The sequence below is a fragment of the Helianthus annuus genome, chromosome 14 (assembly GCF_002127325.2).
Source record: "Helianthus annuus cultivar XRQ/B chromosome 14, HanXRQr2.0-SUNRISE, whole genome shotgun sequence".
In the NCBI taxonomy this organism is placed as follows: domain Eukaryota; kingdom Viridiplantae; phylum Streptophyta; class Magnoliopsida; order Asterales; family Asteraceae; genus Helianthus; species Helianthus annuus.
The window spans coordinates 120,524,385-120,544,883 of NC_035446.2; the positions used below are offsets into that span (position 1 = coordinate 120,524,385).

Consider the following 20,499-nt stretch of genomic DNA (forward strand, 5'->3'; position numbering starts at 1 on the left):
ATCCATTGCTTCACAGGAATCACACACTGCCACTCAAGGTGCACCAGTTTACAATCTTGATAAGTGATGGATGGTTTGTAAGTTTAGACTATGTTTGTTTGTTTGTCAAGTTCGTTCAAGACAATGTTTGGTTTGTACCTTTATGTTTCGTTTGTTCAAGACAATCTTAGGTTTCTACCTTTATGTATGGTTTGTTCAAGACAATGAGGTTTGTCAACTTTGGTTTGTACCTTTATGTATGGTTTGTTAAGTTTGTATTTTGGGTTCTATACAAATATGGCTGCATGTTGGTTTACAATCATGCTGTTTGGCTGCTTTAGTACAAATAAGAGGCAGAAACTGAATCGATTACATTACATTGCAACATTTAGTACAAATAAGAGGTCCAACATACAAACTTAAAACAAAACAAAATCTAGCCTATTTCCAGTGACAATCATCCAAACAAGACCAATCCGAATCAGAACCATGCTCCCCTTCATATGGGTCAAAGTACCAATCATCATCTTCATCCCAATATGTGTAATCCCATGCATGTTCCAGCACTTCAGGGTCATAATCCTTTGTCGGATCTCCGAATATCTTTTCATAATCAGTTTCTTGCTCCATGTAAGGTCTGAGTATCTCAGACTCTTGATCCTCAAAGTAGACATAACTGTCTGGTTCTTCGGCTACAACGACGTCTTCATCCTTACCAACATCTTTCTCATTGTCAACATCCTTACCTACAGAATTACAACCAGTCTACCAAATAAACATATAATAAGAACTTGAACAAGACCATTGCATCACAAAGTATAATTAACCGAAAACAGTAGAATAATCATCTCTTAAAGTACATCAATTCATACTCTTGTCCACATTAAACTACTTAACCAAAAACAGTAGAACAATTAACACCCAACTAATCACAAAGTACATCTTCAGTTTCAACACATCTCCATTCTTGTACCGACCCAACTGTTCTTTGCACTTAGCCAACTCATCAATTAAACCAGGCATTACCTCTCCGCAAACCGGACATCCCTGTTCTTCACCTTTGTCAGCCCATCTTAGGAATCCACATCCTCCAACCTATTATCGGACATTATAAGCAAGACTTTCCAACAAAGTTAAGATTTAATAAGCATAAAAGAGAAGAAACTTACACATCGAATATACCAACGACCAGGATTAGCTTTCGATTCTGATTGTTTCATCAATGTTATCGCACCACATGAACATATGATGTCTGAATGTTGAGTTTTGCCCTTCAATCGAAGCACAGATGACGAAGATGAAGACATGTTCAGGGCACTGATCAGAGGGCAAAGAATTGAAGGCAGTGAATTGAGGGATTGAGGGCAGTGATTGAGGGATTGAGGGCAGAATGTTAGCGATTTAGGGTAGGATGAGGATACAACCTATTAATGGGGAAGATGAAGGGTAGTTTGGACTTTTCACTACAAACTAACGGTAACAATAACAGAAACTTGGTCCAGGGGGTAAAAGTGCGACATAACCCCAAACAGTGGGGGGTAAAATTGCAATTATTTCCTTAGGGGGTAGACATACCAATGACCCCTAACCTCAGGAGGTAAAATTGCAGTTTACTCTTTTAAATAATATTGTCCTCTTTTTTAAATAAGATTTGTTTTATTCCAATAACTACACAATTTCCAATTTATGTTCATTACTTACTAAATACCAAATTAATTCAACATAAAGTGCACCACAAATGTCACTTCACCCACATTGATAAAATTTCAAATTTTAATGAGGTACAACTCACTTTCCCATAATCACTCTACAATTTTTTTTTTGTTGTTTTACAAATTGAATATTATATCAAATTTCTTTTGTAATATTGCCTATTCTATCAAGAACTAACAAAACGATGGTTGGCAACCTAACAATCCAACATAACCGGTCTCGACGTCAGTCAAATGAAGGAATCAATCAAGCAACGAGCCACATGAAAAAGGTTGACCAAAGGGTTAGTGAAATTGACGCCAAACCATAAGTCCAAAGCATGATTACCGAACAATCACTCTCACCCGCACCAAATATTTGTGTTATTGTACCTGTAACAAATTCACAAACAGGATATATGCAGGTATTTTAGTATATATTTATTTTAGAAAATTTAGAAATTGTTGTTAAAAAAATCTGAAGGTATATCCAAAGCTCATACCGATATTCATGGCGGGTGGAAGAGCAAATTGAAGCAGAAGAACAAACATGTAGAGAGGGTCTCCATGTACTAGTCCGAAATATAGAGCTCCTTTAACTATTAGCATGCCGCAAAGTGGCAAGAAAATATAGCGAACCGATGCGATCCCCAACACAAGTGGTATCGAGACACCAGACCCTTTCAGACCTGAAATCCATATGTGATCTAGTAAGATTAAGAAACCAAAACCGAATGTACGAATATGAACTTATTCGCCAAACCTACCTCTAACAAGGTTGCCACCTACAATCAAAGTTACAACCGGAACCGCTGCTTCCCTGAGAGATCAGGGTCCATTCGTTTACTATGTTTTCATTGTTTCATAAACGAATGGTTAAGAAAACGGTTTAAAAGATTTTACCCTATTAAAGATGCAGAATCTTGAATCGCTCGCAGCGGAGCTGTGTCGCCGATCAGTAAACGGCGAATTGGCGCTATTGTTCCGATAAGGAACCCCACAATCTATTGCAATAAAAAGACATAATACAATCGATAAATAATTAAATGGTGAATTGGATTTTAGTAATTCAAACTATCATTCATCAACCAATAATAATTCATTATGGCGATGTGACTGATGCGACATCCGTAGGTAGCATTGCGCGATTAATTATTATCAGTCGCCAACAGTTTTAATTAGTACAATCTAATTTATCGAGCTAAATCAAGACCTAGGAAAAGCAGTGTACCGCTCCGCTGGTAGATGGGGCGAATATTGCCGACAAGTTAACCCGTTTTGAAAATTTCCGCCAGTGTCGCTTCATAGCTTTCAACATCACCTAATGCAAACAACATTTTGACTATTAAAGTCAAACGTACATGTAAGTCAACTGAAACGGATGTTAAATTCAAAAACCAACCTTCATCTTTCCCTCGGTTGTAGTGGAAGACTCAGCCTCACTCGAAGGAAGCAAAGGTATGGTTAGATCTTCTTTTACGGTCTCGGTCTTGTTGTTACCAGAATCTTCGGAGAAAACACGTACTAGATTGTAAACATACGACCACAAAAACACCGCTCCAATCTGAAGAATTTGTCGTCATACAAGTACACAACAATTAGTTGGTCGCCAGGTACATACATTGTTGTTTAATAAAATTATACGCAGCAACGAAACCAGAACTTTATTTATCTATGTGTTATAACTAAATGGTCCAACTTACGTTTTTTCTTAACTCATTTTCTTTAAAATCGAACACCAACGCCCCCCTAAAATCTATCCTTAAAGTTCATTGTTTCCCTTTTGTGGAACTCGAACCCACACCACACAGTAGACACCAAATGCCGCTAGGCCAAAAGCCCATAGTCTTTTAGAAAGAAAAAAAAAAACTAACATTTTATATTATAAAAATCTAACAGTCCCCCAAGTAGTGGCGTATCTATGATTTTTTTTCCACCTTTTGGTAGATTCTCACTGTTTTTTTTTTCAAAAGAGTTAAATGTCATTTTAGTCCCTGTGTTTGAGCCATTTTACCAGTATAGTCCAAAGATTTCATTTTTCGCCTGTGGATCCAAAAAGTTTTCATCGTTGCCTTTTTAGTCCACTGGATTAACTTCATTCATTATTTCTGTTAACGAGAAGGGCAATTCGGTCATTTTATATGGCTGAGTTGCCCTTCCAGTTAACAGAATTACGTGTAAAGTGATTGAATTGCTCTTCTCGTTAACTAGAAAAAATGGATGAAGTTAACCCAGTGGACTAAAATGGCAGTAGTGAAACATTTTTTGAACCCATAGGTGAATAATGAAACCTTTGAACTAAACTGGCAAAATGGCACAAACCACAGGGACTAAAATGACATTTAACTCTTTTCGAAATTATACAAAGTTTTCACTTTTTTTTCCCAATTTTTTTCAAACCGAGGGGTTCCAGAAACCACAAAACACCCTTAGATCCGCCCCTGCCCCGCCCATAAGTTTGATTAAAAAACTGCAAGTGGTAATAATAATACATACAGCCATGGATAATGAAGCATATGCCATGCCATACTCAGAGCAAACATCGGAGTCTCCAAAGGGAGTGCCTTTTTCTTTGCATACAGCTGGTACGATAATCAAAAGCATGTTTCCGAGGTTCCCTGTTGATTACAATTACAATTACAATTACAATCTTAGATCCGTTAAATCCGTCATTTTAAATTTAACGCGTAACAGACCACCGGTAATTTCATCGTCGTGCTTACAGGCGGGTGGGTTACCAGATTTCCCCCGGAATTAATGGTGGACTCGGGTTACTCTTCGAGTACTCCATTCGATCCAGTGGGTACCCCGACGAGAGTAGTCGAGATTGATTTTGTTGATCATTAAAAAAAAACAGAGTAAAAGTTGTACAGTACAAGTAAGTTATTACCGGCTGAACAGGTACCAAGTACGAGTCCCTTTAGATGTTTAGGCGGCTTAGCAATGAGTATGAGCAGCCATCCGAGAACTGATCCGATTATAAATGTTAGGAGAATATTAACCGGCATAAACCACCTGCAAATATCAACCGTTTGATCTTTAACAAAACATGGTTTTCTTTTCAACCGTTTGATCTGTTATTTTATTTTAATAATACGTTTTTGAACTCACCGAAAAAAATAACTTACAGTGATATTAGGCTTTCATAGGTGATTGTTTTAGCTAGATTGCTTCCAACAAGTGCTGGATTGAATACGAAGAACACGAGCTGATCATATCACAAACATTACTTTTTAATAATTAATAATTAATACAAAAGAAAATAGATTTGTAATCAAACTACAGTTGTTAATACCCAAAAATTTAAATAAAAAATTAATGTGTAATGAAACTTACTTCATTGACATGTTTTCTTGAGCTTTGTCCTAGAATGTTAATGGAGTCAAGAGCAAGAAATGAGCCAATTGCAGTGACAATAAGCACTTTAAGAACAGGCATAGAAGCAGCAGAAAACAGATCAAGAAACCCCATCTTTGAATCAAATTGTTTCCAGAAATTAGAAAACAAATTATAAAGTTAAGATTTAAGTTTATAAAATTCGTAGCACTGGTGCATGAATATATATATAAAGAATAGAGAAGGTGTGAAATTGCTACCTACCACGCTCGGGTGGTGGGAAGTTGAATATATAATTAGTAATATGATTATTAAGTACAATTGACCAGATTTATTAAAAAATAATTGGTGTGATTTTATCAAATTAAATATTTCTGTTTCAAACAGTAGTAAGGGGATACGGTGTGGGACGCGGCAATGCTCGGCAAACGTGTTTGCCGATCGGCAAACACCGCCGCCGACAATCTTGCGACGCGGCAAACAAAACAATTCGGTGATGGATTGCCGATTCGAGAAGAAGAGAGAGAGTGAGGGAGCAGGAGAGAGAGAGGGAGTGTATGGGAGAGAGGGTGTTGTGGGGTGGGGTCCATGCCATCTCTCAACCAATCACACCTTTTTCCTTTTTTTTAAAAAAAAAAAGTTTACCACTTCACCAAGTGTTTAAACCATTGCCAACACTTTTCACCAAAGTTTAAACACTTTTCACTGATTGACGTGGCACACTCTCATTGGTTGATTTTTTAGTTTGCCCCCACTCCAAAGTGTTTAACCACTCCTTACACCCTAACTCAAATAACTTAATAATAAATAGGGGAATTGGCCTGTAATAATCTTACCTAGACCTTATTGGCCATTAATAATCCCACCTCAGAATATTCCCCCCACCAGTCCCATATTTCGCCTATTTTTCCTACAATGGTCCCCCGTTAAAAAAAACTTAACGGAGTTAAGTTTTTTTCCAAATTCCAAACAGATTTTTTAGGGCTTTTGATCAGAACGATGATACGAGTCCATTGATGTAAAACTTACTTCGAAATGGTGCTCCAAGTGACTTGATTTTGGTTAATTGGAAATTTAAACACCCGAATTGAAGTGTCGTTTTCATCATTTGGAGCACCGTTTCGAGGCAAGTTTTACATCAATAGACTCGTATCATCATTCTAATCAAAAGCCCTAAAAAATATGTTTGCAATTCGGAAAAAAGCTTAACTCCCTTAAGTTTTTTTAACGGGGGACCATTGTAGGAAAAATAGGTGAAAGGTGGAACTGGTGGGGGGAATATTCTGAGGTGGGATTATTAATGGTCAATAACGTCTAGATGAGATTATTACAGGCCAATTTCCCTAATAAATATCGGAAGAAATTATAGGAAGAAATCTCTATAATTTACTAGATATTTATTCTCAACGTATATTATAAGAAGAAATCTCATATTAGTTAACAAAAGTTAAGAAATCCAAATAAATAGACCTTCTTTAGCTACATGTTACACATTTTTTCAGACTATGTTATGTATAACAATCAGGGGCTAACACGTGTTACATGTAACAGTTTTTGTAGACTTTCAGCTTTTTCTGAAAAAGTAAAAGTTGTTACGTAACATGTGACAGCCTCTGTGTGTTACACGTAACACGTCCGTAAAAAGATGTAACACGTGACCAAAAAAGGTCCATTTATTTTGGTTTTATTAGTTTTCTTAACTACTATGAGTTTTTTTTTTTTTTTTCAGTCAATCCCCTCAATCTCTATCTCTATATGTAGATAGATGTATGCTAGATGGAGAACAGAAAAACTTAGGTGATACCTGTGTCACTACGTGTAATAGAAATATGTTTATTCGTATAAAGTTAAGTGTTTAAATTTTATAGTGAATAAAATAAGTAGATTTAGAAGTAAACTTAAGTTAGTTGTTTTAAGAAAAACGTTTCAAAAACTATATTTCAACTTCATATATTTATTATTGGTAGCCAACAAATGTAAAGATAGCTAAAAATATAAATTCTTCGTTAATCATGTATTTACTTCTACTTATAATGAACAATTCGTTACAAATTTGGAGTGAACAATTCGCTACAAATCATGAAAACAAATTATTATTATTATTATTATTATTATTATTATTATTATTATTATTATTATTATTATTATTATTATATAATAGTAAACCAATTGAAATGAATAGTAATTTTAATATTATAATAATATATTGTTTTTTTAATACTTTTTTTATTTTAATAGGCAAATTGGAAAATAATAATCCCAGAAATTGGCCGATAATAATCTCAAGTCAGTTATTAGCCAATAATAATCCGACCTCGCCAATTTTTTTGTAAAATAGTCTACAGTTAAAATAAGCTTAACGGAGTTAAGTGTTTTTCCGAATTACAAACCGATGTTTAAAGGATTTTGATCAGAACGAGGATACGAGTCAATTGATGTAAAACTTACCTCGAAATTGTGTTCAAAATGGCTTGAATTTTGTTAATTGGAAGTTAAACACCCAAATTGAAGCATCGTTTTTGTGGGTTGGGGGCAATATTTCGAGGTAATTTTACATCAATCGACCCGTATCCTCGTTTTGATCAAAAGCCCTAAAACATCGGTTTGTAATTCGGAAAAACACTTAACTCCGTTAAGTTATTTTAACGGCGGATTATTTTACAAAAAAAAATGGACGAGGTCGGATTATTATTGGCTAATAACTGACTTGGGATTATTATCGGCCAATTTCTGAAAGATGGGATTATTATTTTTCAATTTGCCATTTTAATATTATAATAATTATTATTATTATTATTATTAGTATATAATAGTAAACCAATTGAAATGAATAGTAATTTTAATATTATAATAATATATAGTTTTTTTTATTACTTTTATTATAATAATAATAGTTATTTTCTTTACTTTTTAACTTTAATCCTTTTTTATAGTAATTTTAATATTATAATAATATATAATTTTTTATTACTTTTATTATAATAATAATAGTTATTTTCTTTACTTTTTAACTTTAATCCTTTTTTTAGTATCAGGGGTTGGTATAAACTTGGTGTCAACCGGTATCGAAAATACCGAGACGGTCCTGTTCGGTATCAGTACATGAAGATAAAAACCGGCACTAATACAGAAAACGCCAAAAGTTGGTGACGAATTGATATTGGAAATCTTTTGGTTCGGAAAATTCAGTCCTGTTACCCGGTACCATTTGCTCATCCCTAATGGTTACCGTACGAACAACGGTACAGTACAACCTTTTTTTGTTGATTTTCTTCAACTTTTAATTTTTTCTTTTTTTAGTTTCAGGGTAGGGATGAGCTCGGTGCCAACCGATACAGAATCGATACTGATACCGAAAATATCGGTTACGGTACCGGTATATGAAGGTAAAAAACGATAGTGAACTGCTACCAGGAACGCCAAAAGTCGGTACCGAATTGGTACTTAAGATCTTTCGGTTCGGCAAATTTGGTACCGGTACCCAGAACAATTTGCTCATCTTTGACCACGGGTTTCATACGAACAATATCGTTACCATACAACTTTTTTTGGTTGATTTTCTTTCGGTTATCTTTTAGTGTTTTTTTCTACATTTTCTTTTTATTCTTATCAGCAGTTCCGTTCGTAACACGCTTGTAGTAATTTCAAAACACATGTAAACACAGACTAAATAACAAAAGAAGTTCGCCGCGTTGATGCGAACTTCTTTAAACCTAGTAAGCATTGAAAGTTTAAATGACATATAATTTTGTTTCACATTATTTTTTAATAACATTTTTATATCACTTAATCTAAACTACTCTTGGTGAGGAATACGGATAGGGGTGAAAAATTAAAAAACGTATTTATATATCTATTTTTGTATTTTTAAGTAAAAAGAAATTAGCTCAAGTTTGGTTTTGGTTATTAACCAAACTAAACTGAAAACCGACAAACTAATCGAATAAACCGGACCAATCAACTGAAAACTCATTGATTAACAAGATAGACTAGCCAATAACTTCGGTATTGATTGTGATTGAGGCTAATAACTAAACTAAACCAAACCCTGCACACTCTAGCTTATGTAATATGCAAGTAACTGATTTTGTGTAAATACTTGGTAGGCATTATGAAAGGACTCAAAATAAGGTTTTGTGAATTTATATTTAAACATAAAACGTATCATTATATGTTGAATGACTTATATATAGAATTCGATTCAATTAAAAACCATCACGAGTTATGAGAACCATGAGAACTCATACTTTCCGCGCGAGTTGGGTCACCATCTTTTGCACAAACCTAAACGAGAATGTTATAAACACATCTGTAAAAAAAAAAAAAAACATAAAAATTTGTTGAGTCGGTAGTTACACTCGATGTAAATTTTATTTACGCATGATGTAAATTTTCTTTATGACGATCTAAATTTTTTTACATCCAATTTAAATTGTTGCATGCGATATATATATATTTTTATTTTTTAGTTTTGCTGGAACAAGTGATTTTTTTAAGATTTTTGAGAAAAAAAAGAAGTTTGAAAAAAAACTTTTGGAAGGTCTAATTCTCATGGTTCTCACAACTCAATTTAGTTCTCATTTTACCTTTTCCCTATATATATCGACGTATCGTGCTTTTATATATAGTGAAGGACCTTTTCGCTATGTGAGTGTGTTCCCTGTTATTTTCTATTAGCAAACCTAATTTTTAAAACAATGTGACCTTAATATCTGATTTTTGTCCCTTCAAATCATATTTAATACATGTCGTGTACAAGTTGTAAGACCCCTACCGAACTCCCTATTCTCCATTTCGATGTAAAATAACATAGTTGATAAAAATGCTTACTATGAAATGAATAAAATTAAATAAACTTTATGGAGTTGAATGAAGTTAAATAAACTTTATGGAGATATGGTTAGGTAGGTGAAGTCAGAAGTCTCAACATTTTTTTTTAAGAATACCTAAGGTTCGTATTATTGAGACAATTTAAAAAATTAAATCGAAACCACTAATACGCATCGTATAGACCAATACGATACGTATTAGGTTAAATTCAATTTGCAAAGTCAGTCGAAAGCTGACATTGTCTCCTCATACGGACTAATACGCATCGTATATGCCTATACGATACGTATTAATCCTAGGTTGTCTTTCAAAGCTGATAGATATGGTTCACATTCAAACCATATACGGATCGTATAGGCCTATACGATCCGTATTATAGTACGAGGTTGTTTTCTGTCACTCAATAGTGACATAAAGTGATTGACGTTAGCCCTATACGGGTCGTATAGGCCTATACGACCCGTATTGGACTGTGAATTTGCATTCTGGTTGGCCTTTATAAACGATGAAGGAAGACGAAGACAATTCATATTCTGTGAATTTGTCTTCATTTTTTCTTTATATTACTAACATCGTGTCTTGGTTCAACCTTAATTACATTTTCGGTGAGTCATCCGACACAAACACGAGCACGTTTATTCTGAAAAGCAGTGTGGTATAGCATTTTTTAACTTGTTTTTTTTTGTTTATGAAATACTTAGCACACCGTTTGTATAAGGAGGGGTCTGCCGCCCCTGATTTTTATGATGGGAGAGGAAATGATGATCACGCGGAGGAGGTCGTGTCCGGCTTTCATCCCCATCATAATGAATCGTTGGTACCAGACCTTAACGAAGTAAGTATTTATTTACTTTTTTCTATTCGGTGTTAAACTTACCATTACCTTTTACTCGTTGTTTTTTTAGTTTGTTGTGCCCCGCCAACCGTTATTGCTAGATCTGAACGAGGTAAAAATATATTTACTCATTATTATAAAAGCTTTTAGATGTGCCGTTATGATTTAACCGTTGTTTTTTATTTCAGTTTAGGATGCCTAGCGATGATCATGGTTATGGGTCTCCGTATTATGAAGCCGGTTACGGTGCCTCGTACGGACAAGAAGAATATGGCAATAACTTTTTCGTTAGTTGTGCCTCGGGCGTACAACAAGACGTTGGTGAGCCTTCTTACGCGCAAGAGTCATTGGGGGACGAGCAACCCGCTTACCCTAAAGTTTCGTACAAAACCGATCAAGTACGAATGATATATATTTTTGTTAAATGTTATATTTTTTCTGTTAAAAAATTATTATAAATGTTATATATTTTTTTAAATGTATTATAAATGTTATATTTTTTTTGTTAAAAATTATAATAAATGTTATATATTTTTTCACTTAGCATTTTATATACCGCGATGATTTGGAAGGTTAGGAAAAAAGAACGGGTTTAGCAACGGTTCAAGGATCATTAGATGTGGCTCCAATGTTGTCGCAATGGTGAGCATGAGTAAGGCCACGGTTAGGAAAACCGGCAGCAAAAAATGCGCATGCCCTTTTATGGTGATAGGTCGTCTCAATCAAAGTCGTCGAGCTTGGCAGATAGATTATCTGCACAAAAATTTTAACGAGCAGCATAATCACGGCCCTGCTGAACATCTGGAGCGTTACGCGTATGCAAGGAGACTTACTCCTAATGAGTTTAGACTGGTGCAAGAGCTCACAGATCAAGACATACAGCCCCGTACAATCTGGAAGGCCGTAACCGAACAGAACCCTGAAAACAAATGTGTTCTAAGGACATACACAACGCTCGCCAAAAGATTTGAGCCACAAAGTTCGACAAAAAAATGACTCCCATGTAAAGACTGGAACAAATCCTCCAAAGAAAAAAATATGACATATTACATATGTCAAGATCTATTATTAATTAAATTAAAATAACTTAATAAAAATCCATTTCGTAATACATGAATGCGTCAATGTAAGCGTATGATCCTTTCATCATATACCGTATTTTTTTTTATTACAATCAACATGGGTAAGTACACATGTATACTTTAATCTAAATGACGTTAGAAACAAGCAAACAACACAATTAAATAACATGTCTAGAGTTAAAAAGTTATCTTTAATTATAATAGAATAAACTTCCATTTTGCTCCCTGTGGTTTGGTCATTTTAACGGTTTTGCCTCAATCCTTTAAAAATAGTCATTTTACTCTCTGATCTATAAAGCTTATCTCTATTTCACTCCCCACCTCTAACGCCATCCAATTCAATTGTTAAGTCATGGTCACATGCCGCTCACATGAGGGGCATTTTAATCTTTTTTCACTCAAACTTATTAATTTCTTTATTTAATTTTTACACACTTTCTCTCTCTCTCTCTCTATTCCCCACACCTTCATTATCCCCAATTCTCAAACCCTAATGTTTCCTTAGCAAGTTAACAAATTCTCTGATGAACAAGGGAATTTACCCACAATTGAATCAGATACAGATACAGATAATAGACATTGTATATGGCAATTCAGTTTCCGAGCATTTAACATGAAAGATGATGTTTAAGCGAACGATTCGGTCAAGCTTTTGAGAGAAAGCGGTATAGATTTTAAGAAAAACAACGAAAAGGGTATAGATGTTGGGAGATTCGGGAGTTGTTAATGTCTTCCAGCATTGTGTTGAACGACAGTGTGTATTGGGTGACGTTTCACAGTGGGTATGATTTTGGTTATTTGTTGAAGGTTTTGACTTGCAGGAGTCTGCCCGACACAAACCGGATTCTTTAATTTGATCAATATGTTTTCCCGACCGTTTATGAAATTAAGCATTTGATGAATTTTTATAACCAGTGAGGATTAAACAAGCTTGCGCAACTGTTGGAGGTGGAGAGAATTGGGATCTGTCATCAGGCGGGTTCGGATAGTTTGCTTACTTCGTTAACCTTCAGGAAGTTGATAGAGAATTTCTTTAGTGGTTCATTGGAGAAATATGCTGGTATTTTATGAAGTAAATACTAAATAGCAGCTACAAATTGTATCAATAAAGCAACTCTAGTATTGAAGGTGCAATTACAGGGGAATGGCGTAGAGAGAGAGAAAGTGTGTGAAAATTAAATGGGAAATTAATAAGTGTGAAAAGACTAAAATGCCCATCATGTGAGGGGCATGCGACCAGGATTTAACAGGTTGAATTGGATGGCGTTAGGGGCGGGAAGTGAAATAGAGATAAGCTTTATAAAACAGTGAATAAATGGCTATTTTTAAAGGATTGGAATAAAACCGTTAAAACGACCAAACCACAGGTAGCAAAACGAAAGTTTACTCATTGTAATAAGTTAAATAAATAAGAAGCAAAATAAACAAAAGAATTCAACTTATAAAAATATAAAAGAACAAAAACTTGTTAAAAAGAAAAAAATATTAACTTCATTAAACTTAAAGGGCCGTATTATAACTCTATTAATGTTCGGGGGTCGAAACGTAAATTGTTTATAGAAAAATTATTATTATTAAACTTTCGTATGATAATGTATTAAAGTAGGGATATAAATGTAAAGCGCATAGAAGAAATTTTTTTAGAGTTTAGGGGTCTTATTCTCACACCATTTTCACTCTATCTCTCTATATATAAATATTTATGTATATACAGAGAGAGATTTTGTGTAATGTATTTAATTTTTAATTGATTTGTCATGCCCACCTCTCGGTTCAAGCCACTAGTCCGAAATGAAGCCGTTTATCGCTCCAAAAATCCTACGGTCACAAGGGTCATCGAGGAATCCAAAGCGATGAGTTTCTTATGGGTCACAAATCGAGCTAAAAGGGGATCGATTTCATTGGAGGACTGGAAGAAGTTTAAATTAGACGGGCTGGACTAGTTGGTTTTTTCTGTTCTTATTTGTCTCGGTTGTTTAATTTTTTTGGTTGTAATATGTCAGTTTCTTTCTCGTTTTCGAGGTAATAAAAGATTTGTTTTGTTGGTCGTTCAAAAAACCCTCTTCTACATATGACGTTCTAAGAACATTCACATTCAACCCCTCAAATTACGTAAGGAAGGTTTTTATTTTATGAACAGTGGTTATAGGTGGTTGTGAGTAGAGGAGGGAAAATGTTACTGTTCATCTTTAAATTTGAGAGACCATTGTTCATCATTTATAATTTTTTAATATATTTTGAAAGTGTTTGTGAGTGAAAGAAAGAGAAAATGTAATGATAAAGGTATTAAAAAAGTATTATTTAACTGAAAATGAGAGAGAAAAATTAATGATTTTTAATGTAATATAGGGTAAAACTGAGGGGTTAGATGTGAATGCTTTAAATTCATATAGATATATGGTAAGAGAGAGCGAGAGAGAAGAGTAAGAATCTTACCGTGAGACTAGCCCATTTGGTAGAGACTCATATCTTTTAAAGGGAGTTCTTAGATTCAATAACAAGCAAGGAGTAAACATTCTCATTAAAAAAAAGGTTAAGAATGTTACTATGGCTAATTGGTAAAAAAAAAAGTAATAAATGGCTAAAGTCTACCTACCACGCACGGCTCGTGAAAAGTTAAGAATGTTACTAAAATGGCTAATTGGTAAAAAAAAAAGTGAGTAAATTTGGTTTACAATTAAATTTGGTGTAGTAAGCATTTCCATTAAAAAAATGTTAAGAATGTTACTAAAATGGCTAATTGGTCAAAAACAAGTAATAAATGGCTAAAGGCTACCTACCACACACGGCTCGTAAAAAGTTGAGCCAATAAAATTATCATACTTAATTCTCAAATAAAATATGCTAATTCTTAATAAAAAAAAATAATGTGTCACACCTAATTCTCAAATAAAATATGCTAATTCTTAATAAAGATATAATGATATATTTTTCTTTGGTATGAAAGCGACAAATAAATTTACTAAGGAATTGCAAATAAGTTCAAGTGAATTTTAATTTGGGAAAACAAATGTAATGATGAGGAATGATTAGGGGAAAAAGTTTAGAGACTGGAAAATTTTGAATTTGATTATTGTAGTTGTAACTGGACTTTTTTTTATAAATGGCAAATTGGAAAATAATAATTCCACCATTGTGAAATTGACCAATAATAATCCCAAGTTAGGAATTAGCCAATAATAATCCCACCTCGTCCATTTTTGGAAAATAATAATCCACAGTCACTAAACGACAAAAGTGCCACGTCAGCATTTGGAGTATTATTTTCCAAAAATGGACGAGGTGGGATTATTATTGGCTAATTCCTGACTTGGGATTATTATTGGCCAATTTCACAATGGTGGGATTATTATTTTCCAATTTGCCTTTATAAATTTATCTTTTGGAGTGTATTTATTGTAATATATATATGCACGGAAGAAAACAAATTGCATCATGATAAATTGACAATCTACTTAGGGTGGAGGGGGCGCCAACTTAGACAACCTAGTGGATCCCTGACCATTCTCTGGGTGTGACCTAAAGGGAAATCTTAAGGGTCGTATGAAACTCATCAGTTGGTCGAATTACCTCTCAGTCAATGTACCCGAAAAATAGATTACCTCTCAGTTTAACTATCTCAATACATCCTAAGATGCAAGGGGTAACCTAAAAACAATCGATAAGACACGGACTAGCAAAGATACTAAGAAATCTAGGGAAATCTCCTCTCAGAGCCTTAACACCTAATAACATAGACTAACCGACTATTTATCACCTCATAGCTATCTAGATAGGTAGAATACAAAGTCTCAATAAACTCTCAATCAATGTTTCAATGGATTACTACGTCTAATAAAACCATAAACTAATCACAAACACACAGTAAGTGACCTAATTATGCAACTATAGATGAAAGACATTCAACGAGAAGCATACGGAACCAAGATTAATCATAAATCAGATCTAAATACGCATACACATCAGATCAGTTGCAAATAGGTTTTTTACATTAACGTCAAACCATCAATAATAACCAAAAACCGAGAAATTACCAAAATTCAACAATCATTCATCCAAAACCTAGGTAGTTACAAAACTTAAGCCAATAATCATGTTTGAAAGCAGTAAACAAGTCATAAAAATCATCAACATGATATTTGAAAATCTGACTAAATAAAAAGAATTACAAGACATAAACTGAATAAGCATGACTGACTCGATTTGCGACTCCTTGCTTAACTTCTTGATCACATCCGGTGTAACACCTCGAAAATTCATGTCCAATAATGTATTGACACGTGTCATAAGCTTTGAACGTGTGATAGATTACGTATAAAGGACTAAAGTTGACAAACAAGGAAAGTATGTGAATATAAGGGTTCAAAATGTCAACAACGGATAAATATATCTTTCAATAACCCTATATGATGTTCATAACCTTAAACGAATAAATCATGGATCATACGAAGCTAATTGTGAAAGAAAGTGAGGAATTACAAACTACAAGGGCTAAATGTGTCAACATGTTTAAAGTATACCTCTGAGTGATCTTTTAGCAGACCCGAAGCTTTGTAATGATAAATTATACTCACTAGAATGAGTGATAAAAATTTCACAAGGTTTCGATAAAGTATGAGAAAGTTATGACAATATTCGTATACGAGGGATTAAAAGCGTCAATATCAAAATTTAGGACTTTTCGGTGAACGTATGAATAACCGGGGACTAAAAAAAGTTGGGTTATGACTTGGGGTCCTTAAAAGTCAAGTTTGGGGGTTTATAGTGCAAGAAACCACCTTAAAATCAAGTTTGGAAGGACCAGGGACCAAAACTGCAATTATTGAAACTTTGTAACCGGATCAGAGGGGTCACGCGGCCCGCGTAAGATCCTTATGAATCCTGAAGCGGGCCGCCTGGGACTACCAGATGCAGAAAATCAGGACAGCTGGCTGTTAAAGCTTTGTAACCGACTTAAAATGGTTGTTTTTGATTCTATGGGCTTGTTTGCTGGTATATTAAGGCCTAGGGACACTTGTAATGATCCCATGTCATCCATAGACCTTGTTTGGCATGATCTTGATGATCAAAGAAGCCTATATAAGGGCCATAATCTTGGGTTCTTGATTGCTCATTCATTTGGAACTTCACAACTCTTTGCTTGGAGGTTCCTGGAGCTCAAGGCTCATCCTTAGTGTTCATTAGTCGTGCTTAGGACTATTGTAAGTATGCTTATCCTCCTTTAATCCAGTTTTGCTTAGTTTATTAGCGTTTGGTCAAACCGTCGTAATTAAGATTTGACCTCGTCATTAATCTTAATTGCTCCAGTCAAAATTCAATTTGAAAGTACCTATGAGTTGGTAATTATGTGGGCATTAAACCTTTAAAAGGTCACCCTCTGATTCCCACTCTAATTAGGTCAATTGTCGAGTCAAACTTGATTATAAAAAGTCAACAGAAAGCTAATTTTCGAATAAATGCATAATTAGCAATATAGAAGCTATGCAACCTGTTTTGACATTAATATAACTTGGTAATTAATGTAAGAACATGTCTAAACATGTTCAACTCGACAATTTTCAGTTTAGGCTCGGTTCGGGACCGAAAGTCGCATAGTTTGAGTTATGCTTTGACTTTCAGTTCTGACCCGTTTGTGCATGATTTAGGAATGCCTTAGAGCCTTATTAGGACCAAGTTACCTATAAGTATAACCCTCTGTGATTATACAACTTGGTTCATTAGTTATCCAATTTATATGCATGTTTCCGTTAATCGCCTAAATGTTGACTATTATGCCCTTATGACCTTAAAGCATGAATTTTGAAAATGTAAAAGAGTAGAAACCTTTGGTACTGATTTATAAACTTGTACCTAGAATTTGACATCAATTTGAGGTCTAGATTAAGAGTTACGCTCAATAGCGTAATTAGAAAGCTTTTTAGTAATTAAAAGGCGTAATTAGCATATAGCCTATCTAAACCCAATTTTTTTGATGCCAAACTTTATACCTACTGATGTTTTAAGTAAATTTCTATACTTTAGCAGTAAGTAGAAATTTGGAAGTCAGATTTCCAGATTTGGCCTTTAAACCTTAAGTGAAATTACCAAAATGCCCTTAAGATGCATAGTTTTGTTTTAAGTGATAAATTTCACATATAGGTTATACCCTACTGATATAACTTAGTAAATTAAGTATTTTTACTGATTTCATCAGACCCGAAACTCAGAATTATATTTAAACTCTTTTATAACCTTTTAAATGACCAAAATACCCTTACGGGGCATAAATTGGTTTTAAATTCGTTATGGGCATAATAGAAGATATCTTACTGATGTCACAACATATTTAAGGCATGTTAACTTAGGAAACTTGTATATGACTCTTATGGTTACTCGTTACTCGTTACGCACTTTTCGCGTTCGGATCGGCTTATGTGACTAGTTTGCATATATTAGCCGAAACGGGTTAAACCATATCGTTTTCATCTCAAAATCCAGAATGTGTTTAAGTTACCCATATTAAACAAGTATGTAAGCTTGTTGGGTCAAAACCACATTCTAAACCGGTCTTCGCTTTATCATGCGTTTGAACCGTGTCTTCCTTTTGAAAACTAACCGGTCTAAGTCTAAGCTTAATTAAAGACCCGTTAGGATTCTAATAGGTTATTAAAAACCTTCGTTCCAGATTAGGAGCCCAGTAAAAGATACGTGCACTTGCTGTATTTGATTTATACATTGCTCAGGTAAATACTCTTAACTTATTTTCCCTATACGGGCTTGGGATACGGTACTATAAAAGTACCGCTTGGTCGGGTGTATGTAGTCATTTAAATCGTATTGTGATTGATGTATTTACATAACCTGTTTGATATGTATTATTTGGTGTATGGTCCTTGGGGGTTAAATGATCATGTCCCGGATATCCTTGGCATCATTCATAGAAATGGCCACGACCTAAGCACGGGGTGTAGGCGTACACCTGACAGTTGCATTATGTAAAAACTGGTATCCCACTGTAAGGAATCAACCTTGTGGGCATTATACCTGTGGCGTGTCAGTTAACTTAAGTCCGGCCTTGCAACCGGCCCTAATGGACGACAAATGAGTAAAACTGTATACAAGATTATTTTGAATAATTGTCCCAGGTTATAAAATATATTTTTGTCTAAGTGCACTCAAATCAATTTTCTAAACATTTTCAAAATGAGTCAGTTAAGTTGTATTTACCAGTGCAAACTGACGTATTTTCTAAAAAGGCTAAGTGCAGGTACTATACGTAATAGGCTGGCTACTCCAGTCATCGTTACTCAAGTCTCGCAAGCTTTAGATGTCAAAGTCTGTTGAACAACTTTCCTTTTTATTTGATCCGCCTGTGGATCTGTTTCGACTGTTTTGTGATACTTAAACATTACAATTTATTCAGTTGCTGTGCATTTATATGTTGTGTTGTTTGACTATGATGATATCAATTACATCACGATACTCCCCACCGGGCCCACCGGTGACACGTGGAAATTAGGGGTGTGACAGGTTGGTATCAGAGCCAACACTGAGTGAATTAAACACTAGCCTTTTGTGTTTAATCTCAGTTACACAATTGCACATACCATTAATCAATTCTTTAACAACAAAATATAAACAAGAATATAGAACGTGTGTACCTAATAATCTAGAAACCACAAGGATAGAAGTAGACATGTTTTTATTTCATCGGGTTCCCGTTAGGGTGTATGGTTAAGATGTTTTAGGTGAGTTGAAGAACGGTAGGTAAAATAAGCATGGTAAAAAATCAATCTTGTTTGACTCGTTCTCTTTTGAGCAAAACTTGTTATCGAATGTATATAATAATAAGCATATTGCAACGGTATATATGGAATTTTGATAAAATATTACATTGTATTATTAGAGTAACGAAAGGGTAATTGACGTCATTTTATACAAAAAAAAAATTAAACCTTGAGGTAGATTTGATAACATACAAATTTGAGCTTCGATTACTTGTACATTACTACTCGTTGCTTATCTTACTTATATGTTACTCCTCACAACTCTGTTTTGGATATAAATTTATATAGAGCCGTAGATAAACATAGGGATGTCGCAACATACACTTGGAATTTAAAAAAACACATTGTGTTTTACAAGTTATAAAAAAAGAGGTTCAAAATTTATTATAATAATATAACTACAAAAATATAAAAATAATTAAACTAATATATTAACTACTAATAAAACAATACAAATAGAAAAAAAAAACTAAACCATGAGGTAGTTTTGATAACATGTAAATTTGTGTTACGATTACTTGTATATTGCTACTCACTGCCTCGATTGCTTGTACAATTTTGTTCACAACTCGAGTTAGAAAAAAGATTATATCTAGGCGTATATAAAAATAGAGACCTTGCAATGTATACTAAGAATCTTATAATACTCCATGTTTTAAAATCTGTAAGAGAAAAAAATATGTTTAAATTAATTAGGTAAATTGGAAATAAATAATCCCACCTATCTAACTTTGGTCAATAATAATCTCAAGTCAGTTATTAGCCGATAATAAGCTGACCTCGTCCATTTTTTGTAAAATACTCAACCGTTAAATGAAACTAACGTCGTTACATAAAAGGGTGACATGGCTGCCACCTATGAAATGAAAACTACGAGTTTTGGGTCAAACTCAGATGACCAGGAATGTTTGGATAAGCAAAGAAAGAAAGGAAAACTAAGGAAAAAGAACTTGTCAATTGAACAAATAATGCAACAAATA

General features: G+C 34.2%; 1 protein-coding gene and 1 pseudogene across 1 annotated transcript; one reads left to right on the forward strand and one right to left on the reverse strand.

The window, feature by feature from the left end:
• Nucleotides 1-1,707: 1,707 nt before the first annotated feature.
• Nucleotides 1,708-5,225, reverse strand: LOC110909207 (protein PIN-LIKES 3). The gene is made up of 10 exons (XM_022154236.2): nucleotides 5,007-5,225; nucleotides 4,799-4,878; nucleotides 4,561-4,685; nucleotides 4,167-4,288; nucleotides 3,073-3,234; nucleotides 2,902-2,991; nucleotides 2,574-2,674; nucleotides 2,438-2,490; nucleotides 2,174-2,359; nucleotides 1,708-2,063 (listed from the first exon to the last, which is right to left on the reverse strand). The coding sequence occupies exons 1-10, from the start codon at nucleotides 5,139-5,141 to the stop codon at nucleotides 1,939-1,941; spliced, it is 1,179 nt and encodes a 392-aa protein (XP_022009928.1). The 5' UTR covers nucleotides 5,142-5,225; the 3' UTR covers nucleotides 1,708-1,938.
• Nucleotides 5,226-10,341: 5,116 nt separating this feature from the next.
• Nucleotides 10,342-12,824, forward strand: LOC110907267 (annotated as a pseudogene).
• The last annotated feature ends 7,675 nt before the right edge of the window (nucleotides 12,825-20,499 follow it).